At 48.4% G+C, this 19,630-nt stretch overlaps 2 protein-coding genes and 2 pseudogenes across 5 annotated transcripts; 1 reads left to right on the top strand and 3 right to left on the bottom strand.

Moving 5' to 3' along the window:
- Positions 1-518: 518 nt before the first annotated feature.
- Positions 519-7,839, bottom strand: LOC309516641 (zinc finger BED domain-containing protein 6-like). 2 transcript variants are annotated; one of them, XM_082195402.1, is made up of 3 exons: positions 6,978-7,839; positions 6,225-6,433; positions 519-4,104 (listed from the first exon to the last, which is right to left on the bottom strand). In XM_082195402.1, exon 3 carries the CDS (start codon positions 4,090-4,092, stop codon positions 1,417-1,419), a length of 2,676 nt encoding a protein of 891 aa, XP_082051528.1. In that variant the 5' UTR covers positions 4,093-4,104; positions 6,225-6,433; positions 6,978-7,839; the 3' UTR covers positions 519-1,416. The 2 variants fall into 2 exon arrangements, with proteins under 2 accessions (XP_082051528.1, XP_082051527.1); XM_082195401.1 differs by lacking the exon at positions 6,225-6,433 and having other exon boundaries at positions 6,978-7,838.
- A 266-nt stretch (positions 7,840-8,105) lies between these two features.
- Positions 8,106-8,814, top strand: LOC309516711 (histone H2B 1/2/3/4/6 pseudogene; annotated as a pseudogene). The gene has a single exon. The product of its transcript is annotated as a histone H2B 1/2/3/4/6 pseudogene (transcript).
- A 4,875-nt stretch (positions 8,815-13,689) lies between these two features.
- LOC309516671 (histone H2B 1/2/3/4/6 pseudogene) lies at positions 13,690-14,205 on the bottom strand (annotated as a pseudogene). The gene has a single exon. The product of its transcript is annotated as a histone H2B 1/2/3/4/6 pseudogene (transcript).
- A 1,288-nt stretch (positions 14,206-15,493) lies between these two features.
- Positions 15,494-15,971, bottom strand: LOC309516672 (histone H4; the record flags this gene model as incomplete). The annotated part of the gene is made up of 1 exon (XM_082195441.1): positions 15,494-15,971. One exon carries the CDS (start codon positions 15,969-15,971, stop codon positions 15,660-15,662), a length of 312 nt encoding a protein of 103 aa, XP_082051567.1. The 3' UTR covers positions 15,494-15,659.
- Positions 15,972-19,630: the final 3,659 nt, after the last annotated feature.

Raw genomic sequence — 19,630 nt, 5'->3', positions numbered from 1 at the left:
TTGTCACATCTCCTTTTAGACTTCTCTAACCAAGTGACGCAGGTGGCGCTGTGGGTTAAACCACAGAGCCTAGGGCTTGCCGATCAGAAGGTCGGCGGTTCGAATCCCCGCGACAGGGTGAGCTGCCGTTGCTCGGTCTCTGCTCCTGCCAACCTAGCAGTTCGAAGGCACATCAAAGTGCAAGTAGATAAATAGGTACCGCTCCGGTGGGAAGGTAAACAGCGTTTCCGTGTGCTGCTCTGGTTTGCCAAAACGGCTTAGTCATGCTGGCCACATGACCCGGAAGCTGAACGCCGGCTCCCTCGGCCAATAAAGCGAGATGAGCGCCGCAACCCCAGAGTCAGTCATGACTGGACCTAATGGTCAGGGGTCCCTTTACCTTTAACCAAGTGACGACATCGCCACCTCTTGTGGCAGGGGATCCTATGCAATTCTTTTGCATATCAAAACTGGGCTCCTAATATAGCTGTGACTGAAGGGGCAAGAGGGATAAAAATGAAACACACACAAGTCCTTCATCTGCTCGAAGGAATGTTTTTATTTGGGTAGCTTGTTTCGTTTTGATCTTATTTCATGTTAGTGACTCGGGAGAGCAGTTAGGGTTTTAAAAACCAGTGCTTCGAAACATCCAGTTAAAATGAGTCTAAAAGTTCTGAAAATGGCAAGTACTTGTTTTCTTTAAAGTCCACCCCCACCCCCCACGTTAGCACCATTTCTAAAGACAGAATCAACGCACAGCATCATTGTTAAAAGGGGATTTCTACAACTACGGGCAGCACATTCCGGCTTCATTCACAAAACTGGCTACACCAGGGGTTGTCAACCTGGTCCCTACCGCCCACTAGTGGGCGTTTCAGGATTCTAGGTGGGCGGCTGGGGGTTCTACGGCACAAGCTGAATCCTCCTTCCATCGAGCACTGGTGGGCAGTAAGGAAATTTTACCATCAAGAAAGATGCATTACTGGACGGTAGGTATAAAAAGGTTGACTACTCCTTGGTTACACAATGGAGGGCTGCTCAAAGCTTTGCAGCTGTGGTTGGCAACCTTTTTGCTCCTGCAGTCTGATGTAACTGACTGGAGGTTTGCCGAGGAACTTCTGGGCCAACCATAGCACCTGGCGGGTTGCATTCGCCTCAGTGGGCCACACAGGGCAAGATCCTGCTCTAATGCACAGCAAGTCTTTCATCTTCAAACAGGTCCAGCGGGGGAGTCCCGTCTGCAGAGGAAGCGGCTCCGTCGTCCAATACTTCTCACGACAACAACAACAACAATCAAAGTCCTTAACTTTAAAACACAACAGACAAAATTCACAACAGGTTTGGACTAATTCCTACCCCCCCTCCTTTTCTGCGAGGCAACTACGCCCACGAAAGCTGCCCCCTTACTGAGAATGGTTCAGCACATGGCTGTGCTCCTCACTGCTTTTCCTCCAGTTCCTCATCCGCCGTCAAAAGGTCTTCCTCGTCTTCCAGATCCAAGTCCTCCCTCGACCCCATGGCGCCTTGCGAGGAGGGCAGGTCTCCCAGAGAGAGCCTCCAGTCTTGCGGGACGAGGTGGCGATTCTTTCGGATGAAGGTCAGCATCTTCACGTTGGCCGGGGAGAGGTCCTTGGGGTGTCCCCTGTCCGCCAACGAACCGGCACCACCGGAGACGTCTTGGTTGGGCACCGACGTAGGCGGGCACCCAAAATGGAACAGGGCCACCTTGAAGAGGGCCGGCCAGACCCCCATCTTCCCCTGCCAGTACAGCATGGGGTCGGCGTTCTCCCCGATGTGGTCCACGTTGTCGTGGAGATACTCCTCCATCTCCCGCAGGGCCGCCGCTGCCCCTCCCTCAGACGCCAGGCCCATGGCGGGGTCACTCTTGGTAATCGCCCGCCAGCGCTTCATGGTGAACTGCCACGCCGCCGAGCCGGGGGGTCCGCTGGAGCCGCTGGGCTGCTGCGGGGACGAGCGCCCCATCGGGGAGAAGTCGGCGTCGGGCCCCGGAGGTACGTAGGACCTGGTGGCCAAGTCGAGGATGTGCTCCCTCAACATGGCTGCGTCGCCCGTGTCAGCCCCGCCTAGCTTCATGGTGGTGATGTCCCTGAAGCGGGGATCGAGGAAGGCGGCCACCCGGCAGATGAGGGTGCCCTTCATCTCGCTCAGCTGGTTTTGGGCTTCCAGGCAGTCCAGGGCCTGTGTGGTGAGGTGGGCCGCCGTGTTGTTGTTCTCCTGGTAGTACCTGGTCCTCAAGGCCCGCAGCTGCTCCTCCAGGAACCACAGCAGAGGGAGAGCCTGGCAGAGTGTGGCGTCGGGGCGGGTGACCAGCGTGGCAGCATCCTCAAAGGGCTTGAGGATCTCCACCAAACACTTCACCACCTTCCAGTCCGGCGGCGTCAGGTGCAGCAAGGCGGCCTCCTCGTCTTGCTCGAAGATGGCGCTGACGGCTTGCCGCTCCCGGTAGAGGCTCTCCAGCATCCGCAGCGTGGAGTTGGATCTCCGGGGAGGCTCTTGCCCCGCCGGCTGCCGGTGCGAGCCCAGTATGGCCTGTGCCTCCAGCAGGCGCCGCCGGACCACCGTCGAGCGCTTGTAGCGGGTGCAGATCCTCCGGGACGTCTTCAGCAGCCGGTCGACGTGGGCATCGGCCGCCAAGAAGGCCTTCACCACCAGCTTCAGGCAGCGCGCCAGGCAAGGGACGTACTTGAGGCGCAGCTCGCGCACGGCCTTTGCAGTGTTGGCCCCGTCGTCCAGGACCACGCCCCCGGTCTTCAGGTCGTAGAGCCAGTCTTGCAGCACCTCCCTCAGCTTGTGGCAGATGTCCTCGGCTGAGCAGGGCCCCTCGAAAGCACACACCGACAAGGTGGCGTGATGCCGCGAGAGGACGCCCGCCGACTCGGCCACCCAGTGCCCCGTCACCGACATGTAGGAGGCAGTCTGCCGGCCCGACCAGGTGTCTATGGCGATGTGGACCGTACGGCCCACGCTGCCCACCACCGCTTGGCGGACAGCTCGGGACACCACTTTGGACAGCTCGGGCACAGCCTTCGTGGCAAAGAACGCGCGCCCGGGGATTTTCCAGCGGGGCTGGGCGGTGGCCATCAGCCGGCGGAACCCGTCGCTTTCCACATATGACGGGGGCTGCATGTCCACGGCAAGCATCCAGGCCGTTTCGGAAGCCAGCTGGATGGCTGCTGAGTGCGTTGGCGGGTAGTACGGCTGGTTCCTCTCCTGGCGCGCGGGCTGGAAGGCCGGGGCAGGTGACTCGGTCACCACAATGGTCGGGCCGTGTGGCCTCTCCTTCAGGGGCATCAGAGGCGAAGGAGGGACCACCGCGACACCCGGCAAGTGCAGCCCATGGTGCACCTTCAGGTGTTTGTGGAGGGCCGTGGTGCCAGGGCGGGTGCCCCCGTCCTTGCCCCTGCGCACCCGCTTCTGGCAAGTGCTGCAGACGGCCACGCACGGCTCCCTGGGATCCAGGGTGAAATAATCCCACACGGCCGAGGTGGTTTTCTTGGGGGCGTGCGTGGGGATGCCATCCACCACCAGCACTTCCCGCTCGCGCCCGCGCTTGTGGTGGTGGGAAGAGGCGTGCGTCATGGGGGTGAAGAAATGCACCATCTCGATGCCCGCCCTGCCCATGGTGCCGGCGGGCATGTAGGTCCCTGGAGGAGCAGACTGCGGGTGGAGGACGTGGGGCGGGGAGAACGACACTCTCTCAATGACCTCCTCTCCGTCATCGTCCTCCTCCTTCTTGAGGTACGAGAGCATCTCTTGAGCCTCGGGGTGGCCGGGCTCCTTCGCCCCCAGCTGATTAGATGCCGACGGAGAGAAAGCACCCAGCTCTGCCGTGTCCTCGTCCTCCTCGTCTTCTTTCTCCTTCAGGTAGGAGAAGAAGTCGTGCACGGTTGTCGTCGACGGGCCGGGCTCCTCCTCCTCCTTCATCGCCGGCTGCAAAGACACCGCCGGGGCAGCCATGACGGGGAACGGTTCCCGGGAAACACCGGATTCTGCCGCGCCCGAGAAATGAGGCTCCTGGAGGTGGAGGGCCACGCCTCTCCGGGTAAAAGTCGCCAGCTGGGCTCTTCTGCCCCGGCCGCGCCTTGGCATCATGGCAGAGGAGCCCTGGGAAGGGGAGGAAAAGGAACACAAGCGTTTCACTCCAGGCAGGTTCCCTCTGATCACTCAAAGCCCAGCGGCTTCTTTTAAAAGCAGACACTCAAATGCAGGAAACAAAGGGCAATGCGCTGTCCCGCCTTCATCTCCCCTCCCATACCCACAACTTTTCACACCACAAGGGTGGGACATCTCTGTCAGCGTAAGGTTCTCATTAGCTTCTGGGCAACGTAACATCTGATGGCCTATTAAATGTGTTCCAAAACTGTTACTGCTTTGCTTTTGTTCTTATCATAGAATTGTAGAGCTGGGTGGGACCCCGAGGGTCATCTAGTCCAGCCCCCTGCAATGCAGGGATCTTGCCCACAGCTGCCCCTGGGTGGGCTCAAACAGGCAGATGAACTGGCCCATTGTGCCATTATGTATTTTCTGTGTTGCTGTTTTCTCGTGAACTGTCCTTAGATCTACCAATGAAGAGCAGTAGGCAAATTTTAATAATAATAATAGTAATAATAATAATACAGTGGTATGGTACCTCGGTTTACAGACGCTTCAGGTTACAGACTCTGCTAACCCAGAAATAGTACCTTGGGTTAAGAACTTTGCTCCAGGATGAGAACAGAAATCGTGCGGCGGCCCCATTAGGTAAAGTGGTACCTCAGGTTAAGAACAGTTTCACATCAAGAATGGACCTCCAGAATGAATTAGGTTTTTAATCTGAGGTACCACTGTAGTGGTAGTTACAGGTAGGTAGCCGTGTTGGTCTGCCCATATAGAGTCCTTACTTAGGTTCCCTATTGGTAGGAGAAAATAACAGAGGCCAACCAGAGAATATTGAGAAGCAAAGCAGCTAGTAAGCTTGATCTTTATTGATCTGTTGCAACAGGGTGCTCCCCTCACCCACAGGAAAGGAGGAGGAACCCAGAACAATGGTGCGCAAGGCCTTATATAGACTTTTGAAATTGCTACCCTGTAGATCAAGACCACCCCAGAAACATCATACATCACAGAAGGGGTGTAGCTCAAGACCACCACCCCATATACATCATACCTACATCACAGAAGAGGTGGTCTAAAACAGAAAATTGAATGTTGTTTTTCTCCAGTTGTTGTTTATCTCCTGTCTGGCAGGTTACTTGATTGGATACCCTGCTTACTTGATTGGATTGCCTGGGGAACCTGGCCAGTCTTTTGTAATGATAAATATTTAGTTCCTGGGCCAGGTCACAGGCTCACACCCTATTCATATCTTAAATGTGCGCCAAAGACAGGGTTTGTGAAGGAAAGGACAATGGGGAGGTTTCCCACTTTGACCTTGCAGAGAAATCATTTGCTTAGTTTGGGAATCAAAATGGTTTCAGGTCGGTCTTCCTGGGCTGATCTATGTACGTGCTCGGTTGGTACTTATGAACATTTAACATATACCTAAGACCTCAACATTCCTATCACACCCAGAAGTGTTCCTGTTTGCCAACTTTTTTCAGAAGCCGAATATGCACCGTTTTGAGTGTTACGCTTCCGATTTGAGTGACACACTTCCGTTTTGCGTGTTACGCTGAGATCTGTCTACTTTTGCTATTTATTTTGCATTTTTGTTTTTGAGGCTCTTTTTTGTTGACTGTCTGGAACCCAGTTCAGCCACTGATTGATTGATTGATTGATTGATTGTGAGACTGCAGTACCTTGTTTATTGCTTTCATTTTATGGATCAATGGTCTCGTTAGATAGTAAAATTCATGTTAAATTGTTATTTTAGTGGACTTTTAAAAGCCTGGAACGAATTAATACGTTTTGCATCACTTTCTATGGGAAAGCGCGCCTTGGTTTTGGAATGCTTTGGTTTTGGACTTCCAGAACGGATTAAGTTTGAGAACCAAGGGACCACTGTACAGAAGTCCTCTATTTTCATCGGATGAATGTTGGAAGGGGTGTTAGTATTGTCTACTACCAGCAGCTTTCTGGGGGTTTCGGGCAGGCAGGCAACATTCCCAACCCTACGTCCCTATGCGCCTTCTACATGCATAGCACATGCTTCACTGCTGAGCTACAGCCCTTGGTGGTAGACGTGCCGCTACTCTAGAAGTAACTCCCTCTCTTGAGAAGTTCACCCAGCGTAGCCTTTTGCAGACCTCCTCCAGGAGCAGGAACAAAACATTCTCCAAAGGTGTTTAAAGCTGGTTGGGAAATCCCACCACTGATTTTCCTTTCTGAGCACCTTGACCAGAAGCTGTTGGATAGCAGGAACAACGAAGTCTGCACCTTGCTGGGCTCAAAACTCTCCCTCCCCGACCAGCATGCCCAATGGTCAGGGAGGATGGGAGCTGGAGTGCAGCAGCATCTGGAGAAACAGAGGGGGACCCCTCCCCAGTATTGTTCATATCTATGTATTCTGGTTGTCTATCGACATGTTGTTTTGAATTATTTTTCAATATTGCTTTTTTTTAATGCTGTAACCCGCCCTGTGCACTTAGGGTTAAAGGCAGGTAATTAATAAACAAAGGAACAATATTGTTCCATTTAACCAGTTAAAAGTCTTTCAACATGAAGGGAAGCAGGATTGAGAAGTTCCCCTAACATGGGAAATGTAGAGAGACTAGCTCTAGCCTACCTTAGAGGGTTGTTGTAATTTACTTTTTTTAGATGCTAGAGAAATATGCGTGAAATCTAAAACGTTACTGCTGAAGAGAACAACAGATAAATAAATAAATATTTAAAAAAGGGGGGGGGAATCGCCATTGCTACGCCTTCCCCCTCCCTCTTCCCCGCAGGCGTATTCTTTAACTGAACTCTCAGTGGCTTAAAAGGAGATGCAACGCCTTTCTCTGATACCGAAGGACGAGAGACAAAAGCGATCTTCGCCCTTAAAAGCGGGACACACTCACCAATCCAAGATGGAAGCTGCGCCGACTATCAGGAACAACCCAATCCCTCAGTTATTATTATTTTTTTTGCAGAGATGGCTTGCAAGTAAGCGATACGCCTTATTGCAAAAAGGCGCACACGCGCAAAACGACGCCCGATTTTAAAAATGCTGATTATCATTTATTTATCTTTTAAAATCTCGCAGGCTATCTATTCCAAAACGATATATAAAAACGTAAAATAAGGAACAAAAAGCACCCGGAAGAAAAACCTAACACCCGGATGTTAAAAAAAACAACTTACAGGAAACCTCACTTCCCATATTTCTTTTTTTCCTTCCGCAAAATTCATTTCACGACCCACACTTTCGTAGGTTTGCTTGGCGAGGGATTGGGAGTGAGGTGTCGATTCTTGTGCATAGCTACTCGGAAGCAAGCCCCACTGGGATTTACTCCTAGCGAGGTGTGTACAGGAGTGCATTCGCAGTCCTACACGTTTACTCACTGAATTTGTCTGGGGCATTAGTACCAGGTGGGTGGAGAAAGGAACTGAGTCCAGCCCTTAGCGTAAATTCTCTTTTGCAATTATGCATCCTCGACAAATGCTGCATGCTAAAAAAGGAGAGAAAAATGCAACGATTCCTTTGATCCTCCCTGCATGTGTTTTCCCGTCCCCTGCTCCAATTAAATCAACCCATCAGCCGGTATTTCTCATGTACGTAAAATAAATTCACGTATCCTGCTTTTTAAAAATTTCACGGGATAATGAACTACAGTACAGCCCTTAATTATTTTCCTTATGAGAGCTCTGCAACCTAGCAACAGGCAAAAGTAGAGGAAAAGGCTGGATCTATCAATCTGATCTATCTAGGTCTGTTTGCTTGCTTTTCTAGTTAATATTTGAATATATAATCAGGGTGGCTTTTTAATTTGAGGCAGCAGCTGAAATGTTTAGTTCACAGGTCTCCCGGGCCGCCCAATAGCACGCCAGCGTTCGAATCCTGGTCATTTACATCCTTGGAACGCTGGAGAGTGACGCAAGCTCGTCGCCGTCCAATAGCGACGTCGCACTTTGGAGCCCTCATTTCCATAAGCGTCCTATAAATAAGGGAGCTCATCAACCGCACCACCACTCTTGCTTGAGGCTGCAGTTGAGCGAGAAGACTGAAGATGCCTGAACCGGCCAAATCCGCTCCCGCGGCCAAGAAGGGCTCCAAGAAGGCCATCACCAAGACGCAGAAGAAGGGCGACAAGAAGCGCAAGAAGAGCCGCAAGGAGAGCTACTCCATCTACGTCTACAAGGTGCTCAAGCAGGTCCACCCGGACACGGGCATCTCGTCCAAGGCCATGAGCATCATGAACTCCTTCGTCAACGACATCTTCGAGCGCATCGCCGCCGAGGCTTCCCGCCTGGCGCACTACAACAAGCGCTCCACCATCACCTCCCGGGAGATCCAGACCGCCGTCAGGCTCCTGCTGCCCGGAGAGCTCGCCAAGCACGCCGTCTCCGAGGGCACCAAGGCCGTCACCAAGTACACCAGCTCCAAGTGAGCTGGGCGCCCAGTTTTCGCTTGCCTGGGAAAGTGCTACAGAAACCCAAAGGCTCTTTTAAGAGCCACCCACTTTCTCATTTGAAAAGCGCTGTTCCGCCTTGTGTTAACTCCCAACTATTCCCCTCCCGGATTGGGGGGGGGGGTTTCCTTTGGTGTTCTGCTGTCGGGGTTTAGTGGGGAATAATACCAAGAGACGAGGGAGGGGACAGGAAGAGATCGGCTGTATCTAACGTTACTCTTAAATCTGGGTCGACCAATTAATAGGTCTAATAGTGGTAATTATTACGGCCAAAAACCAGTTCATAATAGGTCTATTAGTCTGATTCCTTTATTTCAATGGGCCTATTTTAGTGGGGCGTAATGTTATCGGTGAAATAGTAAGTGTACAAGCCTAAAATAAAAGGTATGGTGAGACTCGTTCCTTCTTAACCTGAAAGAACGTATAGGTTCAAAGCGCTGCTTTGCTATTTGGTCGGGAGAGACTTTTGAGTTTTCCCGCGTTCTTCCTACCCTAATCCCTTTAGCGGTTTCTGAATGGCGTTTCCCTAATGATTATTTCCTCCCCTCGCCATTAAATCCACGTTAGGGCGACAAAGCCATTTCCCCTCATTCTTTTTCTAAAGGTGCATGACAATTCGGTCACGGCTGCAATCTTTGTCGCTTGCCTCTGAGTAGGTCTCATTGAACTGAATGGGGTTTGTTTCTGAAGTAGCCTGGATTGCGCTAGAAATACAGGTCCTAACCCGGCACTAAACGGCCAGGTGGAAGCGATGCCCGACGCTATTAAGCTATTGCGTTTATGTGATGCGATCTGCTTGTTTTAAATTAAAGAATGGGCAGCAAGACAGCCAGCGAGTGATAAACTGTGTTCGAGAACCTGTTTCCCAGCAGCCCGGCTAGCTCAGTCGGTAGAGCATGAGACTCTTAATCTCAGGGTCGTGGGTTCGAGCCCCACGTTGGGCGCGAGATTTTTCTTTACATTCTTTGGGAAAATATATATCAAAGACCACGGTGGGTGAAGGATGCACGGTGCAAGCTCACGCTCTTTGCACGCGTTTCCTGTATTGAAATAGTAATAAGTGCCAAAGACAGAATGTTATGGACAGACGATGAACTGTGTCACATGGCATAACTTTTAAAAAGGGCCTATATTGCATCTTGTATCCATGTCTTTTTAAAATACGCTCTTCATCAACACTTATATGACCTATTCCCCATTTCCCACCTTTTATTAAAGAGTCTAGTGCCACAAGTGGTTTCTGTTTCTGGAGACTGTGTCTGCTATGAAACACAAGAAGCCAGAAAACTATCGACTGTGTTAACAAAAGCCCAGTTTATTTTACATTTTTGAAGGCTGTCTTATGAGGTAGCTTTTCTTTTTAAGGAAAATCGTAGAGGCCCCTGGATGACCCCAAACCACAGCCTTCCAGTTAACAGCCGAAGCCACTACTGGATTACGCCGATTGAAAATCAATGATAGTTTAAAATAAAGCTACCAGATTTCTTTCAAAGAATCCGGGGACACTTTTAAAAAAAGGGGGAGGGGGAATCTCAATTTTCTTAACTAACTTTTTAAAAATAAGTAGTATCTTCTCTTCTGTGGTCTCCTCTGTTACGCGGCCTTCCTCCGGGTCCTGGCCTGCTCTCTTGGAGCAGTAGCCGCCGTGGAGTAGACTCAGGTCGGGCCTGGGCTCGGCCTCATGTCCTTGCCTTCCTGGTGCTCTCCTACCTCTCCTCCTGAGCGGCGGCAGCGGCAGCAGTGTGGCAAGGTCAGGGCACCACTCTTTTTTCTCCTTCCTCTTTCTCTCTCTTCCTCCTCCTTCTCCCTGTGTTGGCTCCAGCGTTTTCCTGGCCCCGGAGCGCCGCTGGGCAGTTGGCTGCTCACACCCTGCTCAGTTTGGGTCACGGGGGTGGGTCAGCGGTTACCCCAGTTGACCCACCAGGCATCCCTGGTTCCCCCTCGGCAGTGGTGGTGGCAGGGGCAGTCTCCACAGCCCGGAAGCGCAGTTGGCTCTGGCTGCCTTCAGGAGCTGCTTGCTGCCATGGCACCCACCTTTTTGCCTCGCTGGAAGTCCCCATATGATGTGTCTTGTGCCGTTGAACCAATCACACGACATTCATTCCCTACTAATAAATCTACAACACTTAAAATATAATTCTGGGGACATTAAATGAAATCCGGGGATGGATTTTGTCCGGGGACAGATCTGTAAATCCAGGGACTGTCCCCGGGAAACGGGGATGTCTGGTAACCATAGTTTAAAAGATGAAAAAGTAATATTCTTTATTGACAAAACTTACCATACCATAACCACCCTTCTGAATCAAACCAAAGGTCCGTTTAGTCGAATATTCTGTACTAACTAATCGGCATCCTGATGCTTTTGAAAAAGTCCACCAGGAGAGCATGAAGACAACAGACCCGGCTCCTGCGCTCTCCCTCTGGTATTTCACAGGTACACTGCACCTCAGAATGGAGGTTCCATCACTGATCTAATACCCGTTCCTTTGTCAACCCTCCTTGTAAAACCACCTAGTCTTGTGACCATCATATCTACCGACAATACATTTCATGAATTACGTGTGGGCTTTCTTTTGTCAGTCCTCACACATAAATTTCGTGGGATAGACCTGAGTCCTTTCTGTGGAGGTTGAGTGGAAACTCCCTTTCCTATTCCTATGTGTGTTGTTTTTTGTTTTTTATTTTTATAAAATATTTATTAAAGTTTCGGAAAGAGGAATTACATAAAAACAAGAAATACAAAAGTAAAAGACAAAAAGAAAAATACAAGAAAAATACAGAATAATAAAGTAAGTACACTTACAGAAAAAAGAAAAAAAATAAAAATAAAAAATCAATCTTTCCATATCTTACATTCATATCCTTGTTTCCCTGACCTCCTCATACCTCCCTTTTTTGTGTTCCAATTCAATTAATTAATTCAGCAATTTCTTTCCCTCCTTATTATCCTGATCTTTAATCTTAATATATTGTAACATTAAATTTTTACCTATTTAGAAATCCAATTTTCCATATTTTATATCATTACAGCTAGAAACCACTTAACTTCAATCAAACATCATTCTAACATTCGTTAATTTTGCAATATTTCTGTAAATAATCTTTAAATTTCTTCCAATCTTCTTCCACCGACTCTTCTCCTTGGTCTCGGATTCTACCAGTCATTTCCACCAATTCCATGTAGTCCATCACTTTCATCTACCATTCTTCCAAAGTTGGTAGATCTTGTGTCTTCCAATACTTTGCGATGAGTATTCTTGCTGCTGTTGTAGCATACATAAAGAAAATTCTGTCCTTCTTTAACACCGATTGGCCGACTATGCCCAGGAGAAAGGCCTCCGGTTTGTTCAAGAAGGTATATTTAAATACCTTTTTCAGTTCATTATATATCATTTCCCAGAAAGCCTTAATCCTTGGGCACGTCCACCAAAGGTGAAAGAATGTGCCTTCAGTTTCTTTACATTTCCAACATTTAAAGGTAAAGGTAAAGGTACCCCTGCCCGAACGGGCCAGTCTTGACAGACTCTGGGGTTTGTGCGCCCATCTCACATCTATTGGCCGGGGGCCAGCGCTGTCCGAAGACACTTCCGGGTCACGTGGCCAGCGTGACAACGCTGCTCTGGCGAACCAGAGCCGCACACGGAACGCGGTTTACCTTCCCGCTGGTAAGCGGTACCTATTTATCTACTTGCCCCCGGGGGTGCTTTCGAACTGCTAGGTTGGCAGGCGCTGGGACCGAGCAGCGGGAGCGCACCCCGCCGCGGGGATTCGAACCGCCGACCTTTCGATCGGCAAGCCCTAGGCGCTGAGGCTTTAACCCACAGCGCCACCCGCGTCCCCATTTATTATCGGGCAAATGATAGATTTTTGCAAGCTTGACTGGGGTTATGTACCACCTGTATATCATTTTCATAATATTCTCTCTTAAGGCATTACATGCCGTAAACTTCATACCTGTGTTCCATAACTGTTCCCAGTCAGCCATCATTATGTTATGTCCAATGTCTTGTGCCCGTTTAATCATTGCAGATTTCACCGTTTCATCCTGAGTATTCCATTTCAACAGCAAGTTATACATCTTTGACAAAGTCTTAGTTTTGGGTTCTAACAATTCTGTTCCCAATTTTGATTTTTCCACCTGGAAGCTGATTTTCTTGTCCAAATTGTATGCCTCCATTATCTGATAATAATGAAGCCAATCACGCACTTTGTTTTTTAGTTTTTCAAAACTCTGCAATTTCAATCTATCTCCATCTTGTTCCAAAATGTCCCAATATTTCGGCCATTTGACCTCCATATTGAGCTTTTCCAGAGCTTTCGCTTCAATCGGTGACAGCCACCTTGGCGTTTTATTTTCCAATAAGTCCTTGTATCTTCCTATGTGTGTTGTTTTGTAATGAAGACTATGCAGCACCTTTATAGTAAAAATAGAAAAGATGTGTCTTTTTATTTAACTGGTGTATTTGACCATGGTCACTGATGGATGGACTTTTGCTTAGAAACTGGTCAAGAAAACAATCGTTTCTCCCCGTCGGGGAATCGAACCCCGGTCTCCCGCGTGACAGGCGGGGATACTCACCACTATACTAACGAGGAAGACACAGTTAAACCTTCGACAAAGCACCCTGCATTCCTGAATCACCACCTGGAAAGGGTCAATAAGGAACTAACCAATCCCTTTATAGCGCGCGAATTTTAAATGTTGAAATTGCCCCGTTATTTTATACTTTCAAGCAGCGTCGTTGGACACGTTTTGCCCTTACATAATTAAGATTTTCTACTCACGCTTTTTTCACTCCTTCCTTCTAAAATACGTTATTTCGTATCTATAAGCAAACTGGACATTTTAAAAGAAAAACTATTGGAAACCACTGATTAATTATTAAACTTATTTAACTTGCATATATAAAACAAGCTCTAAAAGCTTTTAAAGGAACGTTTTTACTCTTTTCCTCCGCCCATCGAAACACACTCGCTAACTACAATTTGAAGTCGAGGCATTTCCCGCAGCACTACTCATCCAAAGGCTGCTCTCCATACTGCGTAGCAGGGTACCCTACAACTCCATACAATTGGATTATGCTGTGACTGATGTTAAAGCCACTGGGGCTTATGCATTTTATACACAAAAGCGTGATCAGATCTTTTACTAAGAAAGTGGGTGGCTCTTAAAAGAGCCTTTGGGTTTCTGTAGCACTTTCCCAGGCAAGCGAAAACTGGGCGCCCAGCTCACTTGGAGCTGGTGTACTTGGTGACGGCCTTGGTGCCCTCGGAGACGGCGTGCTTGGCGAGCTCTCCGGGCAGCAGGAGCCTGACGGCGGTCTGGATCTCCCGGGAGGTGATGGTGGAGCGCTTGTTGTAGTGCGCCAGGCGGGAAGCCTCGGCCGCGATGCGCTCGAAGATGTCGTTGACGAAGGAGTTCATGATGCTCATGGCCTTGGACGAGATGCCCGTGTCCGGGTGGACCTGCTTGAGCACCTTGTAGACGTAGATGGAGTAGCTCTCCTTGCGGCTCTTCTTGCGCTTCTTGTCGCCCTTCTTCTGGGTCTTGGTGATGGCCTTCTTGGAGCCCTTCTTGGCCGCGGGAGCTGACTTGGCCGGCTCAGGCATCTTCAACAATCAGGTCACAACTACCACAGAGGACAAGCAGTGAAAGAATGATGGGACGATATTCGCCGTCCCTATATTTATAGGCTGGATAATGCAAATAAAGTTTCCAAAGTTCTTAGTTACCATTGGACGAGAAGTACGCCACCCTTACGCTATTGGAAGAGAGCCCATGCATTTCAAATCTCGCGCTGCAATTGGGTGTTTTAAAGAAACTTTTCTTATTGGCTTTTTTAACAACAGTTAATTCTCATTGGCTGGAGGCGGCACCATTTTGATAGCAGGCCAATCCCGTTTCCCGCTTCTTTGGTACAGTGGCACTTACTATCAGACCCCGATCTCTTCTCATTCTCTAGGGAACTTTCTGCCCTGTTGTATATACGGGTCCCGCGACAAAACTGTAAATTGGCAAAGTGCTGTTAAAAGTTGACTAATCGAAGTGTACGTTTCATACCCTAGTAAGAGCTTGCACTACATCCACACGACCCCCAGAAGGAAGAATACTTGAGATTAAAATAAGAAAAAAGGCTCAGATATTCTGAGGTTAAACTCCACTATAGAGCCGAAATAGCTCAGTTGGGAGAGCGTTAGACTGAAGATCTAAAGGTCCCTGGTTCGATCCCGGGTTTCGGCAGATATTTTTTGGCCTTTGGTTCAGTTTGCTGAACTTTCAGTTTCCTAGTACTGTATTTTATGAAGTTTTTGCTGTTAGCTTGAGTGTTGCTAAATTTTATGCGTTAATGTCTACTTCTGCTAAAAAAATACATCCAGAAATTGCACATTTAAACGCAGACGAACGGTTGGAAATGCCTGAAGGTGTGTGTTTTAAGCACAGAATATTTTAGTTCAGTTTTCCTTTGCAACTGTTGTATGCTGAAACTACAAAATTCTTAGATTTACAATCTAATGCACGTCTTCAATCTTGAGTGCGGTAAATTTAGCTGCAAGCATATTTTATAGCCTTACAATAAATAAGCCTAAAATCGTGCTGCAAACCTTGTATTTTTTAATATAATGTAGAAGTAATTTTAAAATCACTGAACAGTGGCAGTTGCATAAGTATTGTGAACCTACCCAATACCCTGATCCACAATGCAGTTGAAAGGAAGCTACGTTGGAGACGCCCACTTGGCCCCAACTCATAATTAATGTATTAGTGCAAAACGAAAATCCAAGCACATATTTGTAATCGCTTCTGAAAACAAAAGTATTATCGCTTTTTTAGGAAAATGTGGGCAACCCACCGCTACAGAAGGCAACGAGAATTCAGAATTTTTAAAAGGAAAATACATACAAGCAAACTGAGCTTACCACTATCGGAATAAAATGACCAGGGCTCTTTATACTGTAAAGTAAAAGATTAGATGCCTCGAGCTAGGTTTCTATGTATTTTGGGTATTATTCCAATAATTCCAGTGCGTTAGGTAAAATAGCGTTAGCGATTGGCTCTTTTCAGGTAAAGGTGGGTGGCCCTGAAAAGGACCTTTTGTTGATGTTTTGGTCTGTGGAAGCGGAGGAGCCTTAGCCGCCGAAGCCGTACAGAGTGCGGCCCTGGCGCTTGAGAGCGTACACCACGTCCATGGCGGTGACCGTCTTCCTCTTGGCGTGCTCGGTGTAGGTGACGGCGTCACGGATGACGTTCTCGAGGAAGACCTTGAGGACGCCGCGGGTCTCCTCGTATATGAGCCCGGAGATGCGCTTGACTCCTCCGCGGCGAGCGAGGCGGCGGATGGCGGGCTTGGTGATGCCCTGGATGTTGTCACGGAGTACCTTGCGGTGCCTCTTGGCGCCTCCTTTCCCCAACCCCTTGCCTCCCTTTCCACGTCCTGACATCTTAACGAACTGCTTCAAACGCAAACGAGAAATGTGAAGCGGCTCACGAAAAAGCGCCTTTAAATAGTTTGGAATCCGACCAGAATGAAAACTTCAACAACGAGCCGCGTATTTGTACACGCTTCACGCTGCCGTGCGCATTAACTGACGCTATCCAATCAACGATGAATACGTATTTCAAACTAACCAATCAAACACTCTCCGGCAAATAGTAGCGCCTATCTCTGTCTTTGATCAAAAGAGGATTTTTGTGCAGTCCTGGCGTATGCGTGCTTTTGGGCGGAAGTAAAAATCCCGCTTGAAATTACCGCTTCGAGAATAGTATCCTACTCATTCTCGGCCTAGCCTCCTTCAGTCGAGGAGGGACTATTGATTGGCTTCCTGGGAGCGGGATTTCCCTTTTTAATTGCTAATTTTAACTCCACATCCTGCTGTGTGGACAACATGAATCTGCTGGTACGAAAATAAATGTAAGGAAGCAGGCATCGCCTCCGCTGTAAATAGACAGATGCATGTGGTGATTAAAAGTAAAAATATAGTTTCGGTTTTTAGCTTTTAGAGAAAACCATCTTTAGTTCCTAAAGTCAACCACAGAATTCGCAGTACGTGCAGCACCACCGACAAAAATAATACCCACACTCCAGTAGAGCGTGGGAGCTGTTTTCAATTTGGTGCTCAAAACGTACAGGTGAGGGGATACTATGAGGGAGAAGGGTATGGCACGTATCCAACGTTACAGGAACGGGGTTCCACCCTTCTCTCCCTGCGCGTCAGACAAGCCTCTGGAGCGCATTTCGAGGGCGCATGGGTGTTGCAGAGTAGAGGAGAAAATAATGTTCAAAGGGAAGTGTGAGCGGCACAATAGCGTTTTCTTCAATCCCAGAATCTAAATTGCTTTCGCATTAGCAGCGGCACAAAGGTCATCTCCTCATCACCAGCACACTCAGTTTTCAGATTGATTCTCTAATTTGGGGAGTTTCATTAGTTTTACGATGGACAGAAAACTATGCCCTCTAAGGTTCTGCAGTAGTAATGTCCCCTTTCGCTGGCTGGCGCTGGAACAGAAGAGGGGGTCCGTCGCTCTGTGGGGAGAGGAAAGAGCACAAGGAGGCTTTGAGTGCAGGCAAAGGGATCCTGCGTTCAATGACAGGCGGGACTGAGAAGTAAAAACCTGCCCTAGAGCTAGATGGACCCGTTGCCAGGCTTGGGAAATGACAGGTTCTTATATAGAGCAGCAACTATATATAGCTCTTACAAGGAAACTGGGTTGCTTAAATGGGGTCAATAGGGGTCATTTTTCTAACGAGAAGGAAAGCTTCACATGATAAACCAACGTTAGTCAATAAGTGTATTGATCTATAGGGTGATTCAGGGAGTGGGTGTAATTAATTCCTTAGACTACTAGGGAGATACTGAGGTTATAATCCCCACTGTGGAAGGATGTGTGGATCCAGAATTGGCCTCCACAGTCACAGACTCATTGTTAAAACTGTGTTTATGGAAGACAATCTTACTCAGCTACGAGTGATCGCCAAAGAAGAATAATCGAAAGGTATTTTATCCCTAATGGTCAAGTACGTTATAGTCTTTGAGAGAAGGAAAAGACACACTGTAGGGCACCCACCTCCTATTTCAGCTCTATATGTTTTTCAAGGCTCAGATGAATTCTACTGAATCCAAGTTTTACAAAGTTCCTTTGGAAAAAGCAACGTGTGTGCACACACACTCTTTCTGCCTGTGTGTGGGAGCTTGATCCAAGGAAGAAAGACGACAAAGGTAACCAGAGAAATCCAAATGGCCTAAAACGATTGGAGACCTCTGTTCAGGTATTCCTGGATGGGTGTTGATTGACACTTAGTAAATACAAATCCATAGTGGAGAGTGTTGTATGTGCTCAGGGCTTGCTTGGGAACCTGGTGGACCAGAAGCCTTGACTATATGGGTCTTTTTTAGCCTGATCCAGCAGGGGGATTCCTACAATTTTATGGGATTGCTGGAGTACACGGGCCCTTGGTCTGTTGTAGCAGGTTTCGTGCTCTGCTAAGTGTTACACCATTTTAGGAGTAAAAAAGCAGCCAGCACACCTCACCCTGAATATCTAACACCATCCAGGTAGCTTATGCCAGATAATTTATGGGAGAAATAAAGAGGAGTCCATCACACTGTCAAGATCAGGCAGGGCAGAATGTATCAACTTGTCCTCATTCCTCCAAGTGATGGGATCTGGCTGAAGAGCCCTTCGCATGGCTGTGACCAAAGACATCCACCTCTGCTGAAATGAGAGCAGAAGCTCAGGACCAAGCGCTGAATAAAAGTCTGTTGCAACTCTGCCCAGGGCACACTCCTCACCAAGGCCCTGTTCTGCTTATTGGAGGATATTTGCATAGGTGTCATGTGCCCTTGACCTGTATTAAGTCTTTGCCTTGCAAGGTGGAAGATTTTTTGGGGGGAGGGTATTTTATATTACCAACTGCCGCAGCCCTACTTCACCACTAGCATGTGGTCCCTCCATGAGGCAATGCAGCCCTCTGGCTGGAAAAAAACCACCACACATTCCCAACCTTAACTTGGGGCAAATTGACTAGAAGCCAACATTTTTCTGCACAGGGCTGGGCCAACTTGTCAGTACACAAACAGCACGCGAGATCTTTCACTTTATCCATTGTAAGTGCTTCACTTAGTTCTCATATTTTGGCTATTTGTGGCCATGCTTTTATGCTCCACACATGAAGGCTAAGTGTAAAAAGAAACTACAGCTTTTATTAGCATTATTTTATTAAATTTGTATAACACCCAGTGCCCGTAGATCTCTGGGTGGTTCACACAGAAATGCAGAACCACAAACAGGGTTGGGGGCATCAATTACTGTTTGATATTGACTTATTGTAAGCATTTAGAGGAACAGCTGGATCTGTTTTATGCAGCTGCTTAGATTTAAATGTTTGGTGTTCCCCTATCCTGGTGTGTCAATATCATTGCTTTCAAACTCTGGAAGTTCAGCAACACCCAAAACATTCATTTTAATTGAGTGGCTTTCTGTACATTCATGTTGGATATCTTACTCTACAAATCATTTTCCTTGGCTCAGTGTTTAGACCCTGGGATGTTCACTTATGCCATCATGTATACAAGGGAGATTGAGGAGGCCAGACCATGCCAAATGCACAACACACATTGCAGTTAGGAACACAGAAGTCATTGCCTCAGCAATGCTTGCAGCCAAGTGCTTTTTTAAAACATTACTAACCACCACGTTTGCATCTTAACTATCAAGCGTGGTTCTCACACGTTCTAACACATGGGTAGGCATGGGTAAAACCTCAGCGCCTAGGACTTGCCGATCATATGGTCGGCGGTTCGAATCCCCGCGGCAGGGTGAGCTCCCGTCGTTCGGTCCCAGCTCCTGCTCACCTAGCAGTTCGAAAGCACTTTTAAGTGCAAGAAGATAAATAGGTACCGCTTTATAGCGGGAAGGTAAACGGCATTTCCGTGTGCTGTGCTGGTGCCGGCTCGCCAGAGCAGCTTCGTCATGCTGGCCACGTGACCCGGAAGTGTCTCCAGACAGCGCTGGCCCCCGGCCTCTTAAGTGAGATGGGCGCGCAACCCCAGAGTCGGACACGACTGGCCCATACGGGCAGGGGTACCTTTAACACCTTCTT

This window comes from Podarcis vaucheri, assembly GCF_965113315.1.
Source record: "Podarcis vaucheri genome assembly, chromosome: 13".
Lineage (NCBI taxonomy): Eukaryota > Metazoa > Chordata > Lepidosauria > Squamata > Lacertidae > Podarcis > Podarcis vaucheri.
This window is presented reverse-complemented; position numbering and strand designations above follow the sequence as displayed.